Source organism: Leuresthes tenuis, unplaced genomic scaffold (assembly GCF_036924035.1).
Source record: "Leuresthes tenuis unplaced genomic scaffold, fLeuTen1.0.hap1 SCAF_12, whole genome shotgun sequence".
NCBI classification, from domain to species: Eukaryota; Metazoa; Chordata; class Actinopteri; order Atheriniformes; family Atherinopsidae; genus Leuresthes; species Leuresthes tenuis.
In genome coordinates, this window is record NW_027325366.1 from 3,655,179 (window position 1) to 3,673,544 (window position 18,366).

The window sequence follows — 18,366 nt, forward strand, 5'->3', positions numbered from 1 at the left end:
TGTGCTCTCTGATGTGAGGGAAACTCTGGGTGTTACCACTCAGAAAGAGACGTAAGTGACTCTGAACCTTGAACTTATTGCCGGTGGGCTCTTTTCTTCAAATCTTCTACCAGACATACGGTGCCTTCTCCTCATTTATTACACCTAATCAGTGTTTTGGTGGATTGAAATGAGTAGCCTTGCAAGCAAACCCTGTAATGCTCCAAAATCAGAGCTCATCTCTGGCACCTTCTTATTTTTTTCTTGTGTTTTTTCTTTTTCATTCTAAAAGCTGGAATGAAGAGAGTTGATCCTTTTTTATTGGTGAGTTTGCTCAGTCAATGACAGAGTCAGAGCTCTATCGATGGTACATCTGTATAGTGCTTATGTATGCGTTTAACTCAGGTGACTGAGCTAACACAGCTCTGGGCGGTTCTAGGACTAATAGCTTGGAGCTTCATATGTTGGAGTTAATCAGGTCACTTCAGTTCAGGGTTCTGCTCAGAGTTGGTTTAACCTGACATCTGAAATGGACTCCAGGTGTGTGACTGAGTGATTCTTGTTATTACCTCTGTTCTGCATGGTTCTTCTGGAGTAGCGCCGACTCGGTCTCCTCTCAAAGGAGGCTGACCGCCTTGCTTTATTGGCCTTGGTCGTCTGGTACTCCGTCTTTCCACTGGTCACAGAATCACAAACACTTTTTCAGAAATGAAATAAATCTACCTAACAATGTCCCTGCCACAAAAATAACTAACACAAGAATGACCTCTGCTGAACTCTGGACCCATCCAGGCGATAACCTCCTACCAACAACAAAGCCCTGCAACCTCTGTGTTAAATCAACATTACCGCCAATGCTTATCCATCTGGGTAATGTTTAAACACACAGGGGGGAACAAGCTGGCCACTGCAGTATGTTGACAGGGAGTGTCTGTCCAGCACAACTGTAAGTAGCTGTGTGTATACATGTGGGACCTTTTTGTATGCTCAGAGAATGCACTGTACCTCAAATTAGGATAATCCTGTTGGTACACTCACACACATGGCACAAAGGGAAAAAAGGGACTCTAAATTAGAGGCACAGCACTCATCAGAACTCACCCATCCCCCAGAGTTTACTTTTAACCCAACCCAACTTCAGCCATTCCTCCCACCAACTGTATTTCACCTGCCTGCAGGTCAAGTCCAACATGACAGACACAGAGTCCTTTCATGATAAACCAATCAATAGCTGCAAGTTTCAGACGTAGTAGCACTGAATTCATAATACTTCTTTAAAGTTTTTCCAATGATCAGTTTAGGTGCAACTATGAAAGCTAAGTATTTACTTGGCCATAAGATACACTCTAAAGTTGACTAAAAAAGTCAAATAAATTAATAGTTCAACCTTTCTGAGGTTCTGTCCTCTACCCCCCACATTTGTCACCTGTATCTGAAGCGAGATCCCATGCGAATGAATCCAGACTGTGCAGAGTTCTTCTGCACCGGCCCCCGCAGCCTGAAGAAAGCATGGTGTTCCACAGCACACTTCCAGAGATGTTTACAGGCCTTGGGGTGGTCCATCCTGAAGACAAAGGTGTGCTCCTGCTCTTTATCCTGAGGAGGATTGGTGTGGGATTAGAATTGGAAAACTCAGAAAGGAGGAAGTGTTATTTGATCTTTCAAACGTGCAAATATGGCAGGGGGGCATATTATCATATGCTGTTCAGCAGTAAAATAATTCAATATAGTTGCAGGAAGTCGCTAAACCAAGCTCACTTCTACTTTTACTCATAAAAGCTAACGGAAGAATGAATGGTGGCTTTACAAGGGCAGATGCTACCTCATTAATCCACTTGGCAATAGTCTGGATGAAAGTAGGTTACAAACTGTGCTGGAGCAAATCCAGAGTCACAGTTTTGCATTTCTTTGCTCATTTTTATTTGTTTTCAGGTGAAATTCTTTCATTTCAGACAGACAAACACCAAAACACATGAATCAGACCTGCATGCAGTCTCTGCATGTCGCAGATCCCATAGAAAAAATTAAATCGAACAAAATGAAGACGTTTGCCGAGTACGACGCCCAGTGACCAACAGAAAGACGGAAGTATTGAGTTTAATGTAGGTATGCGTTTGGGATTCATTTTAAAACCAGAAAGAAAACCTCTAAATAGGAAACAGCACGACTCAAACATACAACGGCTTGTTAACTTGAGCCCTGGGATATTGTTTGCAATTAGTGGATTTTTCTGAAAAACAGAAGAAGAAAAAAAGTATGACACATTCTAATTTTTTGTTGGACCACCTTTATCTTTGTAGAAACTCTGCGGTAGCCAATCCATGTGTCAAAATCATGCTTCCTGAACTGCTCTTTTACAAATGGAGCACAATGAATCTGGGATGTGTAATTTTGGAACCTTTGTCATCACGAAAGAAAAAAAGTATTCATAAAAATCCTGATCATTCACTATATTCAAGGAGTCCAGAACGTTGCTGAAGCTACACCTGGCCCAGTGAAGCAATCCCAGATCATAAAGCTGCCCCCACACTCGGAATGATGGATGCAGCACTTCATCTGGTAAATCTCGACTTACTTATCCTAACTGATAAGGGGTTTTCTTAAGATTACACAGCTGTTTGGACCCAAAACTTTAAGTTCTCTATGCACTGCAGGTGTCAAAAAGCTCCTTCACTATTAAACAGGATTATAAGTTTCCCTGAAGATTTTCTTCTATTTGATTTCACCAAATTTTCAAATGATCTTTATTTGTTCAAAGTTTCCTTCCATCCAAATTTTCTTACTCCAAGATCCATCACTATCCTTACAGGTTTTAATTACGCATTAGACAGATTTAAATCCAGTTTTAATTGTCCCAGCTGGGTGGGTTTGTATGCTTGATGCAGTCCAATAATTAGACTTTCTGAAACAGAGAAATGCCTCTTTCATAACCCCAGGCCGTGTCTTCTAACATGGTTGTTAAATTAATTTGAGGCTACTCGCTGCATTGGTTAGGGTTAAATAACTTGTTGCCAGCTGAAACATCTTAATAACTTAAATAATTGCCCTATGGGAGGCTCTCATCTATTTGCTTAGTTAAATCCAGGGACGCAGTGTATTTAAATTTGAGAGGCCAAAACTATATTTGAATTAAAAAACACAACTGAAGTCTTCAGCAGTTATCAAAATAGGCATCAGCTAAATTCCTGTCTGTCTGTAAGTCCACTAATCAATGAATTGACTGTTTGCTTTGTTTTCCCTTGTGCGTGTGTCAGAGAATGGCGCATACCAGGAATACCAGAGGGGACAGGCTTCTTTATTAACCTTACTCAAAGACCCATGGAGATAAACAGGCTCTCCCTCTCTCTCGTAGTTTTACAGGAGCAGACCTCATGGTCCAACATATTTCTACAGCTCAGATACAGCTACAAATGAAAGGTTTTTGGAGGAATAGCCCTTTAATGGAAAGACGATTAAAAAAAAAAATATTTGAATTTAAAAACGAACAGATTTTCTGTAGCAGGATCAAAGTTTCTTGCATGTTCAACCTTAGTTAGTAAATAATTAACTAATTTAATGAAAAAACCTTAAAATGTTTCGCATAAGTTGACAATGCTGAAGAAGAGACACGAGGAGTCCACATACACTTGAAATGAACTATAAAAAAAAGCTTTTGATCTAAAGAATTCTTGGCTGAAATCTGGTAGAACAGGGACAAAGTGTAGTACAGTACAGTCATATCAGAGCCGGTGATAACCGCAGTACGCTCTGTGCCTTCAACATGTTCTCAGTGAAGTGATGCTGTGTGAGCTTGTGTTCACCTGCTCATCATCTTCCACTACCACAAGTGTCAGTTTGCTCTTCTTGAAATCAAGACGAGTTATTTTGGGCCTGCAACAGAAAAAGAGTTCAACTTTCTCACAGAAAGACACGTGACATGATTAAAAGCTTTCATTTTAAATAAAAAAGTGTCATTAACATGAATGAAATAATATCTTCATTAATAATCTATATAAATACATTTTGTAAATGAAAATATTTCAGTTAATTCAGTCAGAACTAAACATACCAGAAGAAGAGTCCGATCTTAGTTTGGCCTTCAAACACCAGAACTCCAGTGGGTGTCAAACCCAGACTGTACTCATTACCATCTCTTGCCTGCAGGCCAGAGATGGAAGAACAGGAAAAGAGAAGAAATGGGAGACATTTAAACAGATCCCATCATATATTTACGTTCTTATGCACATTCCTGTTACTTCCCGTTTATCATCCAAAACAATTTGGGTTTAAAATCCAAGCTTTGCTATTGATGTGCAGCTCCATGTATGTTTAACTGCACCCATGTAAAACAAGTCGAATCAGACTTATTCACCTTGACCATGTGCATGTCCACCCCATACATTTCCAGCCACTTGGCTTTATTCAGGTAGTTTATCTCAGCTTGTGCTGGGGTCTGGCCTCTGAAAAAAAGCCAGAGAAAACGATGATGTGGTGTGGATGCAGTGTATAACTTTCGGACCACAATAAACACAAAAAACGTGCTGTTGCCGTATGCATCGCCGTTTAGTGAATGCTTTCCCTCTTATCAACATCAAGTGTAGTTAAATGAATGCTTACCTGCACTCCTTCCATGCGTTATATATAGCAAGCTCCACATCTTCTGTCTGGTTAGGGATGAACCGAAATTCTGACACCAGGTCCAGGTTATGTTCCAGTGGATCACAATCACCTAACTCAGCTGAAAACACAGACACAAATACTCATTGTTTACAACGACAGATTAGTAGCTTGGTTCAACAAAAAAATCATTTAAAAAACCGACAACATCCTCAATGTAATTACTTGACCTGGTCCTGAACTAAAACCTTTGGAACAGAACAAGATGGCAGATCTCAGATATCCGAACTGACTAAATAACGGAGAGCCTTCCTCACAGCACAAACATAATGTGCTGTGATCCCTTTCAATGGACAAAGGGTCACAGATTTATCAGTTTTAAAATGGAGACAGAACATTGGTTCAAGCAAAGAAGAAAGTAAATCATCTTATTAAAACTGGAATGAGAACAGCAGAATGAAAACAAGAGAAACTTAAGCACAGCTGTGAGGAGACCCTTTCACTGGGGAACAAGAATTTGCTGTGGGCTTTTCTGTCTAACAGGCAGTCCAGCCAAGAAGAAAGGCTCAGGTTATAAAAAGTGATAAAAACTGATTTCATCTTTATGCGCAGAGGATATAACCACAGAACATAAGTAAACATTTTCAGAAAATTGTAGCACATTTCCTCACGATTGAGGGAGCAAAATGGACGCCAAAAATGGAGAAAAATGACATTTAGTACTTTGTCGTACTTTCTGTCTTTCAGGACGGCTTGAAATTCTTTGAGGCATGGACTTCCCCAATGAAAAACAATATTTTTCAGCAATCAGGGTCCCAACTTTCTCTTACAGCAGTTGACAGATCAGATTCCACCGAACATATTCAATCAAACTTAGATTCACACTGCTTGCTGACCACGTCAGTGAGCTGATGCCACTTTCCTGAAGAAGAGTTTAAACACCCAAATGCTGTATCGTCCTGAAAAATGAGATCAGCATTACCAAACCTCCTCTCCATGGATGGAATGAAAAATATGTCAAAAATTACACGTCCACCCGTGCATTTATTATGGAGGTAATGGCTGCCATCTCCCCTGGTTCCTCACCTGACAACAACCCCACATCATCAATGATGGAGGAGATGTGCTTGTTTTCATCAGCCAGTCATCTTTCTACACTACATTGCCAAAAGTATCCGCTCAGCTGCCTTTACACACATATGAACTTAAGTGACATCCCATTCTTAATCCATAGGGTTTAATATAATGTTGGACAGAAGGCCTGACTCACAGTCTCTGCTCTAATTCATCCCAAAGGTGTTCTATTGGGTTGAGGTCAGGACTCTGTGCAGGACAGTCAGGCTCTTCCACACCAAACTGGCTCATCCAGTCTTTATGGACCGTGCTTTGTGCACTGGTGAACAGTCATGTTGGAACAGGAAGGGTCCATCCCCAAACTGTTTCCACAAAGTTGGGAGCATGAAACGGTCTAAAATCTCTTGGTATGCTGAAGCATTCAGAGTTCCTTTCACTGGAACTAAGGGGCCAAGCCCAGCTCCTGAAGAACAACCCCACACCATAATCCCCCCTCCACCAAACTTTACACTTGGCACAATGCAGTCAGACAAGTACTGTTCCCCTGGCAACGGCCAAACCCAGACTCCTCCATCAGAATGTCAGATGGAGAAGTGTGATTCGTCCAGTGACGGCGTGTTTTACACCTCTGCATCCAACGCTTTGCATTGCACTTGGTGATGTATGGCTTAGATGCAGTTACCATGGAAACCCATTCCATGAAGCTCCCTACACACTGTTCTTGAGCTAATCTGAAGGCCACATGAAGTTTGGAGGTCTGTGGCGACCGACTCTGCAGAAAGTTGGAGACCTCTGGGCACTATGCTCCTCAGCATCCGCTGACCTGCTCTGTCATTGTATGTGGCCGACCACTTCATGGCTGAGCTGCTGTCGTTCCCAATCACTTCCACTTTGTTATAATACCACTGACAGCTGACTGTGGAATATTTAGTAGTGAGGAAATGTCACCACTGGACTTGTTGCACAGGTAGCATCCTATCATGGTACCACACTGGGATTCACTGAGCTCCTGAGAGTGACCCATTCTTTCACAGATGTTTGTAGAAGCAGTCTGCATGCCGAGGTGCTTTAATTTATACACCTGTGGCCACGGAAGTGATTGGAACACCAGAATTTAATAATTTGAATGGGTGGGTGAATGCTTTTGGCATTATAGTGTATGTTTCATTGGATCTGCACAAAACAAAAGTTCTGACATCATCTACTTGCCCAATGCAGATTGGGGATTCATCACTGAATATCACTTTCATCTCATCATCCCTTGCCCATGACTGCTGATTGCCATGACCTGCAGCAGTAAGGGATTACATTTGACTTGTGTAAAGGCTTCACCTTAGGCTCTGTTTTAAGACACTTCTGTGGAAGACAAAGGTCTGGCTGCCAAGTGGGAAACGGCGCACACTTAGTACTAGGTTTAACAGATTGTGTGTTTACCATCTCATACAGTATTGAGTGTGTGCTTTGGGTCATTTGGATAAGCTGGCAGCACACGGGAGCAAGACATCACCTCTTTCCACCAGTCAATCGACTGGCATACTGAAAAAGGAACAGTATATAAGACACGTCCCATAGTTTGTGGAAAACATCTAAATAAACCTGCGCCATTCTGGAAGAAGATTCTTTGGACAGAGGAAAATGGGATTCACGACAGGACGGCAGAGAAGATGGGAGAGAAGACTATCTACATGGAAGAGACAGCTCATGATGATGCAGCCTTACAAACATGGTAGAGTCAACATTATGGCATGAGTGCCTGCCAATAGATGACTGGATGAATGCTGTTCATTTCGGATGCTGAGCATGAGCCACATTGCATCATACTACATATACATAGTGATCTAAATCATAACTCTAAAGCAATCCAAGAGCTTCTGAAGGTAAAGAAACGGGGTGTTGCTTCATAGATACAGAAAATTAAACAGACAAGAAAAAAGGTCTACAAACAAGCAGCAGCTGCAGGTTAGGCCTGGATTCTTAATGGAGGAAACTTTGGTGAAAGAAAATGTTTTAACATCATGATATTTTTAGCACTTGCATGCAAATATGCAGTATATCAATTTATTTTTGTTCTAAGCGTGTGAGAATGGTGGGACTGGGAGGGGGAAAAATTCCTAAAAGGTTTATATAACATAACAAACCCCTAAAATACAAAAACAGTTTGATTGTGTCATTCAAAATCAGTCAAAAGTAGAGTAAAGAGGAAAACACATGAAAAGGAACACTGTCCAGATACTTATGGCTCTGACTGTAACTGGAGGGGGATAATAGAAGGGTGGAGGGAGAGAGATCAACTGAGGGAAAGAGAGAAAACAGAGAGGGTACTAGATTAGGGGGCCTCCGAAGAGGATAGAACACTAATGAGCTGGCATTAACCCCACAATGACTGTGTGTGTGTACGTGCACCCAAGGGTTTGTGCTCGCAATCCCATTCCATGAATGTCTGCAGTGGTTCAAGCTTTGTTGTTCTGAAGGCACTCTGAACTGCTAAAGGGACGCTTGCAGGTAAAGACTGCATTTCTGACCATTAAAAAAAAAAAGAAAAAGTAATGGCTTGTTACTGTTTCTCCCTTTTTTCCCCACTTAAAAAGGATTTTTTGTCACTAGTGGCCTTTATTGGAAAGTTGCTCAACAGGAAATGAGGGGGGGGTGCAGGAGAATCGCCCCGAGCCGGGAGTCGCTTCGAGGACGGCAGCATCCAGGAGCCTCAGCCTCTGCATATGGGGTGCCAGCCCAAATTTTTTTATTTTTACATTTTCTACTTATAACTGTGGAAATGGCCGTAAACAATATTGATACATTGATTGAGACATTAAACTTGTGCTATTCTACCACTGTGGATAAACCCAATACTGGTTGCTAGTTGTGGAATAAAAAAAAAAACATCTTTAGATTCTTCAAACATGAAGAAGTTCCTTCAAAACATTCAAGATACATTACCTTACACAGAGTAGGATAGACCTTACGGACAGACAGATTAAAGACACACTTACCCTGTAGTGAGAAGGCAGCCAACTCCATCGCTGTGTCAAATGGACATTCTAACCTGAAAGTACAAAGCATGCTAAAATGAGTTACTGTGAAATGAAGAAACGTTAAAGATGAAATAAAAACTAACATTTTAGTAAAACACTTTATGACTGTGGCCGGCTGGCCCCAACCACTTTCTAATAGGGTTTCACTGCTGTGACTCCATTCCAGTGGCCAACAAGTGAGGCTCTGAAATGAATGTAGGCATGATTACCAGCAAAACTGATGGATTTGTGTAAAAAAAAAAAAACCTACGGGAGGAAATGCACGTAGGTTTATTTCACTGAGATAAAGAGAAAGAGATAACTTATCTCTTTCTTGTCTACTCTCACCATTGTCTCACTTTGTTCACCTCTGAATAATCAAACTAGATACCAGTAAGAATGTGCTGAACAAACAAAACAACTACTGTGAACTACACAGTAAAATATGTCAGGTTGATGGTTTGTTTCAATGGCAGGGAAGCTACAGGGCTTGAATGATGAGCTGGCCACCTCTAATGGCAGAGTTAATGATCCAATCAAATCTGTCAAATCCACAATTTATTTTTCTTAATTGCTTCATAAAAAGTAGAAGGAAAATGACATACTTGCCACTGAGGATGTCTTGTTTTAACTGTAAAACAAACAGGTATCTGAAACAAAGAAGAAACAAGTGCCAACAGTTAACTATTGCAATGGGAGGTCAAACGCTTTGAGATGAGGTGAAGAAACCCCCATCAGTGTCAAACTGGGAGCGTGTTACAGGGTAATAAACTGAATTATTTTGATACCGGCTTAATATGCAAGGTTTAACGCAAAGGTTCCTTCTTATTTACAGCTGAACACGCGTCTTTGTTTTAGTTGATTGTACTCGAGGTCAAACAAGCATATTAAATAAGAAATTCAATTCATATTGCTCCCTTGTCTACAGTAAAACTTCCACATTAGACTGACTCTCTACTAGTGTCCACAAAACATAATTGTGGGATACTTAGTGTCATGCACCCATCCATTACTATCGAATTGTATAGTTTCTGCCATATTTTTGTTCAATGTAATCTTAAAACCCCACAACAGACCATCTCTGTTTTGTGAAGCAGTCAGGTCCCTGATATAAAACCACCACATCACAGGCGTTTATTTTTTATTTTTTTTTATAAATCAGCTGTAGCTTGAGTCTGACACGAGAGAAGTAACAGTCCAGAGATATTTCCCACTGTTAGATTAGCCTCTCCCTCTACACATTCGTCTGTGGAACTTTCCACTTTCAGTTCTGCCTCTGACAGCTTTCATGAAATTCATGGAGAGCTACACAAGTAGCAGCAGCAGGTGCTCCCACCTTAGCTGCATGTAGAGAATCACAACATTGCCACAAGTAATGAATCAAGAAATCTGCTGCCAGTTATTTTTTATTGACTGCCCATTTAAGCTCTGATTAGCAGCCGTTTAAACTTGTAGGGCCAACAACAAGAGCGAGCTGAGGCGAAGAGGTCCCCTGCTGGGTCTCCTGGTATTGGCAGAGTTGGGTAAAAGAAAATACTCTTCAACACACCACGGAGATCCCAGCTGCCACCTCCCAGGTAAAACGTACACGTGATCAAGAGGACACTACTTTGCTGTGCAGAACTGAACCATAAACGATGCACTAAGGTAAAAAAAAACAGAAATAAAGTACATTTGTATAAGTCTAGTTATCATTATAGATAAACATGTTTATAACCCAACAAGTTAAAAGGCAGTTTTAATGAAACATGAATAAATAAGCAGTATTTGGGCATCAAAGGGAGCTTTACATTCATAAAGCTTCCGTTGGCAAAGTAAATGTGTTTGGCATTCAGATTATTCTGCTGCCGTGATGCTGGCTCGGACAAGGGGAAAGAAAAAAAAGCTGGACTTGAATTTAAACTAACACTAATGGATCATATGGTTTTGTTCAGCTGTGCTATCATAAAACATTTATGCTTTATGCACTGAAAAATGAACAATAATTAACACGATTAAAGCTAAATTACATTCAGTTCATTTATTACGCAGAGCAGCCATTCAGAGATTCAACATGTCGAAAAATGCACGTCACAAACCGCACAGACGGCGCTCAGATGCTCCAAACACTCCCCATGGCTGATTGTGTGCACGAATGTGGCTCTTATAGATGTAACTTAAAGGTATAATCAGTGTCATTAAGCACCTGGTGAGCTCCTCGTGCAGGTTGTTCGGTTCTGAAGAGTAGAACTTGACTTTCATGTGAAGGCAGTATGGTGGACCAACTACAAGAAAAACAAAAATGACAGCTGAGTGATTAGCTTCATCGAGTTTAAAAGTGATATGAACGAGGCAAAGCACATGCACGAGTAAAGGAAACCTTTGAAAAACATGCATGGTACTTTACTCAAAGAAGTTCCAGTTCTTAGATCCGTGCACCGCAGGACTACAGACTAAGACAATGGTGTTGGTTTTTAATGTTAGCATTGTCTGTAGCAGCCAATTAAATGTACCCAACATGCAGCCAATTCAGTTCATTCACAATTTCCATTTTGACTGAATTCCAGGAAAATCTTTTAGCAATGAATCGACAATTTACAGAAATACCATGATGCTGTCAAATTTTTAATTGGAAGGGAAAAAAGAGATCTGCGTTTGTTTTTAATGAACCCTGTTCACTCTTTAAGGTCTTTCACTGAAAGTAAAGGGACAGTTCGGCATTTCAGTGTCAAGTCGCCTTCAGAAACACAGTCGAGATGGAAAAACTTAAATTTTGTGTTGGTGTTTGAAGTATTTTCAGCCTGAAGCAGTGCTACAAGTTAGTCTGGAGTCCTGCACGTTTCTGATGGCGTAAACAGTTAGGCGAATTAAATCGGATGATTTAACTAATAAAAAAGTTCAATACTTACTTTTCACTTGTTTTTTGATACTTTTTGTGACATCAAGCCAATGCTGAATAAAAACAGAGATGACGAGAGGTAAAACAACAAAGCATTTTCATAAAGGTTTAGTAAGCATCACACCCAGCAGCCTGTAGTTGTTAAATCTGACCTTGTGCTTCTTCTGGATCAGTTATAATAACTAAACCATAAGTAATAATCAATAACACGTTTGTTTTGTCCTGAACAGCTTTAATGTTTGAAAACTTTAAACAAAACAAAAAGGAGCATCATGCAAAAGTTTGAGCACATCAACAGATACGTGATCTTACAGAACCGGATCATGTTCTCAGATTTTATTGAGCTTTTCGGGGCTGTGCCTCGTTTACAAGACAGCTCAACTGATGCAAAGGTTGAAGCTTTGTAAATACCCAGAATCCACATAGTTTCTCCTAAAAATAAGCAGCCAGCATTTTCAGATAAAAAAAAAATAAAATCTGCGCATCAGCACATTCAAAGTGGGATAAAACTAAGTGGGAATGGCAGTCGATGTGCAGGTGAATGGATCTACAAAAGCTTAGCCACCACTTCATTTAACAAGCAACTTCATTCTGCACACACACACACATTTACACACATGTGCAAACACTCAAGTCAGTGATCTGATCAGTGTGGCGATTCCTCTTGGAAGTTGAGGCTCTATGAGGCACAAACAATGTTCAGAGGAGGGGCCACAGTTATGTGTAAGCAGAGACCGAGACACACAGACGGAGGAGATAAGAGAGGAACTCACAGCACTTTCTTGTCTCCTCTCCCCCACATTCCTCATTACAGTCCTGCCTCTCCCAGTCTCCTTTTTTCCTCTTAACTTCCAATATGCTCTCCACCCTTCTCCTGTCTTCATCCTTCCCTTCACCAGCCCCCACCCCTCCTTCAGTGGCAGAGTATCACTGTGAAAGACCAGGGTCACTGGCAGACTACTGACTTAAAGCAGTTTGTGTTGGAGTACAGCGTGACACCCAGAGCTGACAAGTGTCCCTTAACCAATCCTTTTAGCCTTTTCACCAAAAGAGAAAGTCCCCGTCTAAAGCCTTCCCAGAAATGGATTAAGGGGAAAATCAGAAGTCTGACCATGAAATGCCTGAAACACACTCGTGACATGGAAAATATCCCCACAGTAAAGTTGACATTTGATGTATCATAAAAAACATTTTGTTTTAAAATGCCTAAAATATCAGGTCATATGTATGGTGTGTCAACAGTGCCAACTCCATCAGAGTCCTTACTGGAACTTGAGCAGAGTCCATGAAGCGCAGCCCGAAGTAGTCTTTCTCTACGATGTCCAGATGATACATGATCTGCTCAAACAGTTCCTCACCTTTGGCTTTTTTCTGATGAGGGAAACAAAAAAGAAAAAAGGAGAGGAGACGTCAGATTAAGAGTTCAAATCCTCATGATGATGCAAGTTTTTTTTTTGTTTTTTTTAAAAAAGAAAATGATTATCTGACCATCAAAGTAGCTGCAAAAACATTTTAATTCTTCTTTCGATTATTGTCCTGAATGACTTTTTGCTGGGAGTACATCTACTTTCATTTGGACAGAGTGAATTTCTCCCTGAAACAATCTGAGAAATACCAACATGACATTTCCAGAATCTAAATAGGTGTTGCCCTCTCTGATGGGCCGTACCAGTTACTGCCTGTGTTCTTCTTGGGAAATTTCTTCCTTACATGTTCCCTCACACAAACACACACATGCACAAACATCACTCAACACTTACATTTATACGACCTCACTGCATCTTCCGTCTTTAACTGGCTCTGTTTGAGCACACAGAGAGGTGGCTAAGGAAGGGCTGGCTAATGAGTGGCTCCATGTCTTCTGCAGAGCTCTTGGCCAACTTGGGGGGGTAGGCCCCTGCTAGTTGGCATAACCAACAAGGCATGCCGCTCCCCTACAGTACCCATGGAGAGAGAGCACAAAGCCCTTATTGTGTGTGTATGCTGTACTGTCTGCTTGTTTGCAGTCTTTCTGTCTGCCTGCAGCTCTTTCTCTCAGACATTCTGTCAAGTATTTCACTGTTGATCTAAGAAACTGCACTTTACAAATCCATTAACCCACCAGTGTAGTGACGTATCCATCTGCAACGGGCATAAACACAAAGTGTAGAACAAGAGGGAAAACATTTCTATGGGCTACAAATCTCGGGAGCAAAAGTATCTATGTGAAGCTGAAAAGGTAGTTTGTGTGTGTAGAGGGAAGCATGAATAAAAGACAAGGAAGTAAACATATTGAAGGAAAGAATGTGAATCTTAATGTTGTGTGGAACTGGGTGTGGACATGGATGTTCCTATACAGCAGTATCCCTTGGCAACAACTTCTGAGCGGCCTTGCATTCAACAAACACACAAGAACAGCAGTGAAACATTTCAATGAGCCCACTGAAGGTGTGTATTAGAAATAGAATAAAATACATTTTTAAAAAATACTAACATTCGTCAGAAAGTCCCTTGATTTCTGCCAGCTTGAGTTTATAAAAGGGACAACGTACAAATAATGAACACTGAAAAAAAAGAATGGTGGTGGAGGAAAAGAAGTACTGTAAATCCCAGACTATAGAGCGCACCTGAATATAAGAAGCACCGTCCCATTTTAAAAAGAAAATCCATTTTGTACATGTACAGGGCGCACCGGATTATAAGCCGCGGATGTCCACATTGTAATATGAGATATTTACACAGAAAGATGTTACACCTGAGGACTCTTAAACCTTTAATTAAATGCGTATGGTCCCATAAACATCATAAACATGCAGTAAATGCTCTTTTTCCCCTAACAGTGCCTGTAACACCGATGCTTTTAACTTAAATACCTATCGTAACGCACAAATACGTGGCAGATATACTTTTTTTTTTCTTCTTCCCCCTCAAACTGTTGCCTCCAGCACGGCTGGTTCGAAAAAAGAAAAAAGTCATTGATCGCCTTTCATTTAAAAGCTGCATCATATGCATTTCTTCGTTTGTTTTCCATGTTGAGGTGAGTACAAATGACCGATTTACAATAAGTTAGCGTGTTTGATTTATTGTACAATTTCATTGGACCACTGAACTATTCGGTAATTTTATTGGTCTAATGTTACGAGGCAAAATGTTTTTGGCGGCATGAAAAAAAAAAAAAAAAACACATTAGCCGCTTTGAGCTGCTCAAAACCTGGGAAAAAAGTAGCGGCTTATAGTCCGGAATTTACAGTATATCCAATAACAAGATGAAACAGAATCTTACAACAATTTACTTTATCAGAGTCACACGAGTGTCTGAAGATCAGCTCCCTTTTAATAATGGAAGTGTTGCACTTAATGGTGATCTTTCACTATGATAAATGATCTTTGCTTTGGTTTTATCAAAAACAACAGCAGGAAATGTGGCAAGAACACGTCGCTGGTCTTTAAAAGGTCCTTTTCAGAGGACCTGCTTGTTGTCTTTTAACTGAAAATTATAATCTAAAGCAGCATCATGTGGAAATCTGAGGTTTTCTTTATTGTTGGCTGATAAATGGTCCAACATTGAACACAATTCAACAGGACATTCAACCTGATATTCATTATATCCAGTTGCTATTGTTTGAAAAAAGGAGTTAAAGTGAATATCAGACAGAGAAGCGACACATTATGTGTGCAGCTCAGTGAAAGTCACATTAATGTGTCAACCAGGTAGCTTAAGTGGACATGCAACTCAGTCAATTCATATTTATTCCACCTGAACATCATTACTGATAATTGTTTTGTCAATGAACACAGTTTCAACCAGAGAAATATCAAATTGCTGTTTTACTTCATAGAAAGGGATTATTGTTAATGATTTAATTCTATATCTGTTTTAGTGAGGCGCACCCGCATTATTAGTGGAAAAAGTTAGTCTTGAGCCCTGTTAGTTAGAAATAATCTATGCCTCTTCATCTGTCATTCTTCCCTCCGTGGTATCTAAAATAGTATTAGGTATGCAGTATTTTTGGGGTATTAGATTTAAGTTTGAAATTATTGTGACAGCCCTACTGCTAGCATGGCTCCTTTTTAACACAGCCGACATAAAAAAATCCCAGGTTTTCCACATAATGGTAATAGTTGGGCGGGCCACCCAGGAAAATGAGTGCGTAACACAGCATGGCTGACAGGTCACAGTGTGCCTTTAGATTAAGTTGTGAGGGAAGACATTTAGCTAATTTAGCTGGACAGCGTTTGAAATCAATACTGATCCACAGACTTGTGAGTTCTGTAGCAGATTCCTTATTCTACAGAAGAAGAGTTTATTCGTCCACGCTTCCTCAAAATGTAACCAGGAATGATGCTGCACATGAGCAGGGACCGGCTTACACAACCCACCAAAACCAGCAGAATGTTGCAACTCCTGCATTTCATGTCAGAACTCCGCAGAAAGCCAGCAGGAGAGTACTGGGAAGAAAAACATTGCACGTCTTTCTTCATCTGGCTGTAACATCATGGAAAACATTAAAAAAGCATCAAGGGTGGCAGCGACATGTTACGTTTTTCCTGTGTGGCTGGATGGATGAAGTGACGATCCAGTGCAGTGTTTTCCTGTCAGTAGCAGACTGGACCATATTCAGCTGAGTCTGCATAATAAATCAAACAAAGGCTGATGTGTAGACTTAGCAGCCATTCAAGTTGAAGTAATGAGCCTATTGTAACAGTTTTGTCTAAAACCAAGGCAAGCATCAAAATGATCTAAATAGTTTTCCATTCACATCAAAGCACAAAGGGAAATTTTAAGATGTCTATATTTTCTATGAGAAATATTCTGGAATATTCTAAAGCCATTTAGTCTCCCATAGCAGACCCAGACCATGTGAGTAAATGCAGTTTATTAAACATGCACTACCAGTGGCATTGCATGAGGTTCTGTTCAAATAACGGCCATGCGGTGTTATCCATTTTTCTGAACATAAATGGCTCAGGGTTAGCCAGCATCAGACTTTTCAAGAGTCACAACTTCAGTGCACAAGTTTAAAAAAAAAAAAAATCACTGTTTGCATTACTCACTTTAGCTCTTTCCGAGGAAAAATCCCCCAAGATCTCAACTGTGTTCATATCTGTTACCACATGGCTGGATGATGCCTCCCACCAGCCACAGGACTGCTTCCAGAGAACTGACTGGGAGGTTTTTGCACACCAGGACCTGGAGAACCAACCTACAGCAGTCTTGGATTACATCAGGTTCTGCACGGACAATGTCACCAGGAACAGACGTATGAGGATCTATCCCAACAGGAAGCCCTGGGTGACCAGGGAGGTCCAGAGCCTGTTGACAGCCAGGAACACTGCTTTCAGGTCGGGGACACGGCACTCTACAGTGCTGCTAAAGTCAATCTGAAAAGAGGCCAAGGCAACACACAGAAGGAGGATAGAGGACCAGCTCAGGAGCAGCAACACCAGGCAGACGGAGACCCTTCCCTGGCAGAGGAGATGAACATCTTCTTTGCCCGCTTTGAGCTGACACCAACAGCAGCTCCATCACAGCCGCCTGTGCATGAGAACTGGTGTAACAACGGGACAATTACAGACCAACACTGTTCCCCAAACCTGGAGTACATGTCTGTGACATGCCGGCCTTTTTTTCTCCCGAGAGAGCCAACAGTAGTAATCATCACTGCTGTGTATATTCCACCCGGCGCCAATGTAAACACGGCGCTCTCACTCCTGCTGGACACCATAAACCAACAGCAGCGGAAACACCCCGACGGTGTTCACATAACAGCAGGCGACTTTAAAAAGGCCAACTTGAAGATCGTACTCCCAAAGTGTTCTACGAGAGGAGAGAGCACTCAGGATCATGTGTACTCCAACATTAAACACGCATACAGAGCCATGCCCCTCCCCCACCTCGGCCAGTCAGACCACCTTTGCATCCTGCTCTCCCCAGCCTGCACCCCCCTCCGGCGCAGTGCCAGGCCCATCACAAAGGCTGTTCCAACCTGGCCTGCTGATGCACTCTCCAAACTGCAGGACTGCTTCAAGCAGACAGACTGGGACTTATTTAAACATGAAGAGCAGGAAACTCTCACAAGTTCTGCATCGGAAATGTGACTGTGGACAAAAACATTCAGGTTTTCCCAAACCAGAAACCCTGGATGACCAGCCAGGTCCGAGGTTCTCCTCAGAGCCCGCGGCGCCGCTTTCAGGTCAGGTGACAGGTGGCGGGCATACAAGACATCACAAACTTTAGAGACTGAAGCAACAACAGGAGACCTGAGTGTGCTGCTGGCAGAGAAGCTTAACTGCCCGCTTTGAAACATCAGTGCAGCGCTCACCCGCTCCAGCCCTCCCCCACATCCACCCGGCTGCTGCTCCACTCTACTCACTGCACAGGAGCACGATGTCAGACGGGTGCTCCTGGCAGTGAACCCTAAGAAGGCTGCCGGCCCAGTCGGACTTCCTGATAAGGTGCTCAGAGCGTGTGCCCACCATCTCCCTGCCATCTTCACCAGAATAGTCAACCTCTCCCTGGTGCAGGCAGTCTTCCCGCCCTGCCTAAAATCAGCCACAGTCATCCGAAGAAGACTCCCACCACCGGCCTAAACGATTACCACTCCGGTAATCATCAAGTGCTTTGAGAGACTGGTTGTTTAGCACATCAAGGACTATCTCCCCCCAGACTTCGACCCCCACCGGATGCTCTTTGTGGATTACAGCTCAGCCTTCAATACAATCATTCCGGACATTCTCATCACCAAACTGGACACACTCGGCCTCCCCGCTCTCACATGTGCCTGGATAAAGGACTTTCTCACCGACCGGCCCCAGACTTTGAGACTTGGCCCCCACCTCGTCTCCACT

General features: G+C 41.8%; 1 protein-coding gene across 2 annotated transcripts in view; it reads right to left on the reverse strand.

The window, feature by feature from the left end:
• The window catches only part of epb41l5 (erythrocyte membrane protein band 4.1 like 5), a 49,991-nt gene that overhangs the window by 18,576 nt on the left and 13,049 nt on the right, over positions 1-18,366 (reverse strand). For both annotated transcript variants that reach the window (XM_072397831.1, XM_072397830.1), the window contains exons 3-13: positions 12,805-12,909; positions 11,549-11,591; positions 10,846-10,924; positions 9,266-9,310; positions 8,640-8,692; positions 4,576-4,696; positions 4,331-4,418; positions 4,028-4,116; positions 3,780-3,849; positions 1,406-1,575; positions 549-655 (exon numbers count right to left, since the gene is read on the reverse strand). In XM_072397831.1, the coding sequence (XP_072253932.1) occupies positions 549-655; positions 1,406-1,575; positions 3,780-3,849; positions 4,028-4,116; positions 4,331-4,418; positions 4,576-4,696; positions 8,640-8,692; positions 9,266-9,310; positions 10,846-10,924; positions 11,549-11,591; positions 12,805-12,909 (970 nt within the window). The remainder of the gene's footprint in view (positions 1-548; positions 656-1,405; positions 1,576-3,779; positions 3,850-4,027; positions 4,117-4,330; positions 4,419-4,575; positions 4,697-8,639; positions 8,693-9,265; positions 9,311-10,845; positions 10,925-11,548; positions 11,592-12,804; positions 12,910-18,366) is intronic.